At 48.5% G+C, this 7,429-nt stretch overlaps 1 protein-coding gene across 1 annotated transcript in view; it reads right to left on the bottom strand.

Annotated features, from left to right (window-relative positions):
- Positions 1-243: 243 nt before the first annotated feature.
- Cngl (Cyclic nucleotide-gated ion channel-like) overlaps positions 244-7,429 on the bottom strand; it is a 62,463-nt gene continuing 55,277 nt past the window's right edge. Inside the window, 8 exon segments of the mRNA XM_067280699.1 lie at positions 244-1,686; positions 2,266-2,415; positions 5,397-5,522; positions 5,654-5,752; positions 5,830-6,129; positions 6,131-6,984; positions 7,050-7,096; positions 7,177-7,287. Coding sequence (XP_067136800.1) covers positions 730-1,686; positions 2,266-2,415; positions 5,397-5,522; positions 5,654-5,752; positions 5,830-6,129; positions 6,131-6,984; positions 7,050-7,096; positions 7,177-7,287 — 2,644 coding nt within the window. The 3' untranslated portion in view covers positions 244-729.

The following is a 7,429-nucleotide window of genomic DNA, read 5'->3' as shown; positions in this document are numbered from 1 at the left end:
TTTCTCTTTCGATAGAAGCGTTATCGAGATTAAGTCTTCTCGTATTTCGGATCTTGTCTTCGGCCGTAATTATCGGAACAAACCGCCGTCTGTGCAAGAAAAAGAAAAAGAAAAGCTTCTGTCTCTAATTACGTCGGTTTACCGACGTCTTCCGTTCCGTTTCCACCTTTTGACGGACGTTCCGGAACCGCAGACGTCGCAAAGCGGAGTCGAGGAGGGAGGTGAAAGGACTTTGGAGGCTGATTTCAGTAAATAACTTTAATTTGTAGTTTTTAAAAGTATTACAAAATTTCGGAATCTTAGTATCTCGTGCTTGTCTCGTATAATAATAATAATAACAATAATTTCTAATACATAAAAAATTATACTCTAGCAGATCTTTATGTATACTCTATATTAGTCGTCTGGTGCGAATTGTCTTTATTAAAGGATCGACGTGGATCTTCGCACTTTTCCGAGGGGAGAACGTCGTTCGTTTCGAGTTTTACAATATTTTTCGTCGTTGGTAGTCACGCGACCGCTTTCCGGGTCGGCACGTGCGCGACAATCTCTCGGAAGTAAGAAAAGTCGGCCGGTTCGAGTGTTGTATGTACAATGTGTACAGCGTTTTATGTACATGGGGCGGATCCCTCCCACGCGCCGACCGAGGAAAGGAAAGCGACTAGAACGACCAAACAACTTATTGCTGTCCGTCGCTCGACCACGACGGAAAACGCGCCGAGCGCTCGTTCAGGGATCCAGCAGCGTCTGGTATTCGGGCAGGTCGATGACGACGCTGTCGTCGCTACATTGAGCAAAAGGTATGAGGGGAGATTCCTCCCCGTGCTCGCTGCTCTCCGAGTGCCTTTCCGAAGCTCCGTCGTCCGACCGACACTCGGCCGGAAGGGAGGAAGCCGACCTTCCGGTCAGACAGTCCTGGCTGTAACTTCTGCTGACTGGCGGGGACCCCCGGCGCGGACGCGACGGACGCGGGTGGTAGTCGTCTTCCGTGATGGTGGGAAGACAGGGACTGGAAGGCCACCCCAGAACCGCGGTCGAGACGTTTTCTCTCTTCTGCACGCGGCAGTTTCCTCCCCCCTCTCCCGATACCAGTTTCAGCCCTCCCCCGTCGTCCAGACTCGACCAGCGAGGCATACCTTTTTTCGGCCTTCCCGGATTTTCGCGCCAACCTCCGCGCTTCCTGGTCTTCCTTCCGGAAGCGGCGGAAGATCCCTTTTCCTTGCCATCGATTCGTTTGGAGGAAGCACCCGGCGAGGAGGGTGCGGCCTCCACTAGACGTTCGGTGCTGGAGAAACGCGTCTGCGCACCCAAGTGGAAGTGAGATTCGGTTCCGGCCGACCAGGTGTCTAGCGTCCTCTCGTCGACCAGACTGAGCTTCCTCTTGGTCCTGTTCCCCTGGCGGCGCGACCTTCTCCACTCTTGAAGGCTCTTCCTGTTTACCATCCAACTCCAGAGCATGGCGTCGTCGGTCGATCTTCTCCTGTTCTTCTCGAATTCTTCCACCAGCATCTTGGCTTCCCAGTTGCACGAGGTGGCCATCTCCTCCTCTTCCTCCCCCTCCGAACTCAACGAATCGTTAGCTTCTGGAAGCGCTTCCTCCAGGTTGTTGTCCGCCGATCCCGAGAAGACTCCGTTGGCCGGAAACTCTACCCTCCAGATGTCGTCGGGTTCGAACACCAGACCTGACTGCGGAAAACGAAACTACACGATGTAAAATTCACGTCATTTCCAATAAAAATAAAAACTGGCTTAAGAGGACCATCCGATTCGTGCGTGCCACATAAATATCACACGTTAAATAAATAATAAAAGACAGTTAAACTAGAGATTCTTCGTCACACAAAGAATCGGGGTGGGGAAAGAAGAAACGGCAACGGAAAAGGTAACGACGATGCAAAGCCGTTTAGAAAAGACGGGATTTCGAGCAGAAAATACAAAGAACACGGAACGGAAACCGAGTCATGCAGCGTGACACACAACATGGCAGTTGGGGAGGGGCACAGACGCAAATAAAAAGCATCCGCACGCGGCACAGATAACAAGCATCGTTTCTTCCGGAAAATCGAACACTTCCGGTGGCGGGACGACGCCCGCTACCAAGAATCCGATTTCTTCCGTTCGTTCGCCATCCGCTTTCTTCCACCCGTCGGGCTCGACAGAGAACCGGGTGGTGCACCAGCGAAGAGCGCCCGGCGCGGAGGATCGAGAGCAAAAACGAGTACAACGGAAGGACAAAGCAAAGTCACCACACACAACGCCTCGTACCATTGAGTTTTGTTCGTCGTAAGAATGACTGGGCGGAGGCATTCGTCCCTTTCCGGTTCCGGGCGGAGTGCCTTGGGGCCAAGAGTAGCGATGCCGAAGCAACCTGGGTCCTTCCACTTCTTCCGAAACGCTCGAACTCCGAGAGGTGGTCTGCGACGACACATCAAAAGCAACCAATGCAATTGCCTCCACTTCGCCTCCCCGTTTCCGCGCGCTTCAGGGATTCCTAAATCGTCTCGGTCCCCCTTTCGCCTCTTGTCCTTCTATATGCATTTCTACAGTTTAATTAACGATTTACGATTTTCTCCGCCGGACAAAAATAGATAAGAAGCGTAACCACTCTTTCCAATTATTTGGTTACTCTTCGTTAGTCTTTGGCGAGAACGGACTCTCGATCGCGAGTGTTACGGAAGGGAAAATATCGATCAAAAATGATCTCTCGTCTACAGAAGTTACGGGCCACAAATATTTTTGTCCCCAAAAAAGTTGTCTGTAGGAGAATATTGGGGCTGGTCGATACGAAGCTAGTGTCACAAATTCATCGAAGAAAACGTAACGTTAGCCTTTCCAGTTGTCAGTCACGTGGTTACTCGTTTCCTGTCGAAGAAAGTCATCGAGCCGCCACATAGCTTTTCGTTTCGTCCGTCAATGTCAAGCATTTCGTGCGGTTTGTAGTTTTTCATTATTCATTGCGTTTTACTAGTACAGTAACTGTGTTTTCGACAAAATGGCGCCTTTGGGGCAAGTTGTTATGTCATATTACAGGCAGGTTGCACACTGTAAACAACGTACAGTACCTCACCCGTTTTGAATGCGATTTAATAGACTTTTTTCAATCGGTACAAAGTTTCAACGGCGAAACCGATAGAGAAAAGACACCACCAGATGCGTCGGAGATAGTTTTTGGACTTACAACAACGGATGACAAATCATTAACGTACGGATATTCAAAAGAAAATGGAATTGCAACATCGTCCGATTGGTGTTAAAATAAAAAACAATTGGCTTTTGGGATTTCTTAAACGAAACAATAGTCTACGCCACTACACCGGAACCCGCTAGCCTCGAACTGCCGCCGACTTCGCAATACAGAAAATATCGAAGTGGCCACGTGTACGGAGTTTCGTCGAAAATAATTGCATCAAAGGGTGTAAAACAAGTGGCATTCGTTATTTTTGTTTTCGAATGGGTCACGGAAAAATAATTCCTGCTTATCACGAAGCGACTCGTATCCCACAATAGTAACAGAGCAACAGCCAGCTCTAATTAACCTAGAAGAGCCAAATATTCATACATGGCAATGAGTAATTGTAATCAATTATTACGAGACAACGATATAGTCTCTTTGTCCGCACCTCTGTACACGTCTCGTAAACTCCAGTCACTACACAGATTAGAATTGAATCATCGACAACTTAATATAGCCTAATCTTGCCGGTGATGCGTAGAAAAATAACACGGAAAGACAATAGCCATTTATAGTATTTCTATTGTTGAAAACCGGGTACTAAATGCTTCGGCACCCAAAAGTATTATCGCCGATGTTTGTATAGCCATTCGGCGAAGAAATCTTCGCGCTGTAGGAAATAACAGACCGACAATTCAGAGATTCCGAGATTTTACACGGCCCGATTCGATCGGAAAACTAACGAGTGTGGGCAAAAGAGACCAACAGAGACCGTCGTTATCCCAGGGCTTAAGAGCGCAAACAGAAAACTCGCAGTAAAATAATCCTGCGTATCGGTCAATCAAAAATAAACCCAGCCTAAAATCTACTAGTAGAAGAACAAACTACGACAGAACCATTAAAAATTTTTTTAAAAACTAGCACAAATAAGAGAAAGTTATTCAATAGTGGTGTTAAAAAGCAGGAATTGTAACAGAAAAACAACAGAGACATTTCCAGAAGAAAAAAGTAAGAATTAGTTGCAATTGAGGAATCGATCGTTTATGTTGAAAATGCCCGAAGCCGCGATGGCGATCGAAAGAACGAATACGATGCATCACTCGCAAACAATGGGCTCGTGCTCGTGTCGATAACCACAATAGTTCCATTTGTTTGGAGCAGTGACGAATGATATTTTTTATTTCAAAATTCATCTGCCCACTTCTCAATTTTTTGGCTTATGGCACAATTGAGTTTCTGTCGTTAAACAATCGAAAAATTACGTTAACATTGCTGTTTCTTTTTACATTCAAATGGGTTAACAGCCTACGGTCCACGCGAAGCCGTTACTGGCGCAGATAGCGGCTCATCCCGAGCCAAACAGCATGCGGATTCTGTTATTTTATTTTACTTTTTGGCTAATTTCATATTTAATCTGCAAGGATACGACGTCGAGCGTCGAAAAGACCAGGGCTAAAATAACGATCGATTGATCCAGATAGTAAAGTTTCTGGCCGATCGTACCGTGTGCAGATGCGTGTCTAGTAAAGGTGTGGGCAGAATACGCTTTATAAATGAGTCCACGAATACGGACCGCTACAAAAACGTCTTATCCGCAAGCTAATTGCAAACACGCAGGGTTTGTTAGCGTTGTTGACAGTTAAACCGATACACAAATTATCGATTGGGTAAAAAAAATCGCTCCGACAGGCCCAGATCACGTGCCAGTCACGATCTCGAACAGAAATCCGACAGACTATCCAAATTGTCTCCCCTAAGAAACCACCGGCAGGCTTAATTGGCGCAATAATAGAGACGACCGAATGTTCGAACAGCCCGTTAAATTTTAAGGACATTTAAGAAAATATTTTGTCAAGATACGTGGGGAACCTCCTCGTCCGTAAAGCCAAATATTTTGCATTTTTGCGTAATTTGCAGCCGATGGACCGACGGTGCATTTTTCGTCGTCCCCGACAAAATTGAATGGGCATTGCTCGGTCGGTTTACCGGTTTCGGCGGAGGACGTTTCTTTTAAAACGGGCGCGGAAGGGGCAGAGAGGCGCCGTGGACTATTTAGGAATCGCTGATGCGAACGCAGGTAGAATGAATGTGGGAAAGTTTTTATCTTAAAATCGGAGGAGAATTAATTTGCGCGCGGACAGACGACGTCGTCCGCCGCAATGTAAAAGAGGATAGAGAAGAGGCTTACCGTAATGTAAAATAGAGGATAGAGAAAGAGGCTTACCGAGCGGAGGAGGAGGTCGTTTTCGGTGTCCGTTTCCGGGCTGGTGACGTCGGAGTCGTCGTAACTGCTTTCGTCGTCCAGGAGGGCGAACTGCGTCAGCGGGACGGCCCGTCCGTCGACGTCGTCCTGATGTCGTCAGAAAGACCATTTACAAAGTCTCCCCGTACAATAAACTTTAGTCAGTGACGAAACGATCGATTTATGACGTAAATTTTACACAGGGAAATACCTAAAAGTCCCGGCGACTTTAGAATTACCTTTAGGGAGCAGCGAAGTCTTCTGATGAGCGACTTCTTCTTCCTCAGTTCCTCTTCCAGCTCGGCCACCCTGGATCGCAGCTCGGTTTGCTTTTCCACCTAAACGACACCACCCGCTCGAATATTTTTAATGGATATTTGACTTTTACTCGCGAGGATTTACGTAAGAAACTCACTACGTAAGTCTTCATCACCCGTCTGACGTTCTTCATGATCTTTATCAGGTACTCTTGGAGGCCGTCGTCGAAGAGGGAGTCGTCGACGGTGGAGCGAAATCTCGCCCTCAGGCGCGTCATCGTCGCTTCTTCCCCGTCCGAAGAAGGGGATTTTCGGAGAACGGACGTCTTCCCATCCCCCTCTTTCGACGCCCAATCTCCCTCCGTCTGGCTCCACGCGTCTTTAGAAACCTTCTCGGGCGCTTCGACGGTCGAAGACGTCTCTCGAGTGTTTTCCGCCACGGCCAACATCCTCCTCAGTCTGGTCTTCTGGTGGCGTGCGCATCTTCTCCCCATTCCGTGGATCGCGATCGACCTTTTCGTTCGTCGACTCTTCCGCAGAGTCTCGTCCGACTCGGTCGGCATTCGTCCCTTCCGTTTCGGGAGGGGGTGGCGATTGCGCGTGTTCCGCGACTGTGGACAGTTGCGATTCTATCCCCGTCTCCCTGTTCGGGTGCTCTTTCCTCTCGTTGATGCGATAGCCGCCGCCGCCGCCGTTCACTTTTAATTTCAGGGATTTCGATCGCGGGTTTTCGTTGTCGTTATCGGACGCCATTTTGGAATCGAGAGCGCCCTCTTCTTCCGCTCCTCGACGATTCTCCGGTTTTTGTACGTTGATGCTTTTAGAAATTAGTTGGAAGGCGTTGGGTTTTTTGGTAGAGGGGAGTTTAACTGTTTGCTCCTCGGGATTCGACGGGTTTCCTTCGCTCTGCTCTTCCTTACTCTTCAGCAACAGCACCCTTTTCAAAAGAGGTAGTTCGGACGTCTTCCCCTCCGCTTCTTTTCCCCCGACCAACGGCTGCGCTTCCGAACTCCTGCGAGCCGCAGCCTCTTCCTTGGCTTTCAAAAGCTTTATCCTCTCCAGCAGGGGGAGTCCTTCTCCTACGACGGTGCCGGCGTCGCTCGCCGCATTGGCCCTTTCTTTCTCCGCTTCCCCTTCCGAATTGATCCGTTCTTTCTCCTTCAACAACTTGATTCTTTCCAGCAGAGGGAGGCCTCTTCCGATAGGCTCCGACCCCAGCGGAGGGGGGACGGTGGAAACGCGCCTCTTGTCGGTGGCGTCGTTGGCGTCCGAACTCAACTGGGGCCCGATGCAAGAGATCTTCCTGACCAAACCTGGAAGGACCGAGAAGGAAGTCGGCGGTTTTCTAAGAGAAAGTGAGTAATTGATGATACTTTACCTCGGAGGGGTCGAGAGCTTTCTCCTTCCCCTTTCCATCGGATTTTCCTGCAAAAGCAATCGTTGCGAATATAAAATACGGCGGACGAAAGGAAAGAGACAAACAGGAACTGGAATAGCTTTTCTACCTCATAAATTTTCGGATGGAATTTCTATCGGATCCGCTCTCTGTGTCCCGAGATTTGTGTCGAGACGTCAGCGATTCAAGTTCCATTTCTTCCGACTCGTCCACTTGTCTTCTACAATAAATTGCAACCATGAAACGGATAAATGCGGGAAGCTGCGTCGCGTAACGACAGACAAACAGACGTTCGATTTAACCTGACAAAGTTATTTGTTGGTCGCAACCGTCGGGCATTGAAAAAAATGAAACGGCGCGAA

This window comes from Centruroides vittatus, unplaced genomic scaffold (genome assembly GCF_030686945.1).
Source record: "Centruroides vittatus isolate TY-2023 unplaced genomic scaffold, ASM3068694v2 contig_89, whole genome shotgun sequence".
Classification (NCBI taxonomy): domain Eukaryota; kingdom Metazoa; phylum Arthropoda; class Arachnida; order Scorpiones; family Buthidae; genus Centruroides; species Centruroides vittatus.
The sequence above is the reverse complement of the archived record's forward strand: the minus strand, read 5'-3'. Positions and strand labels throughout refer to the sequence as shown.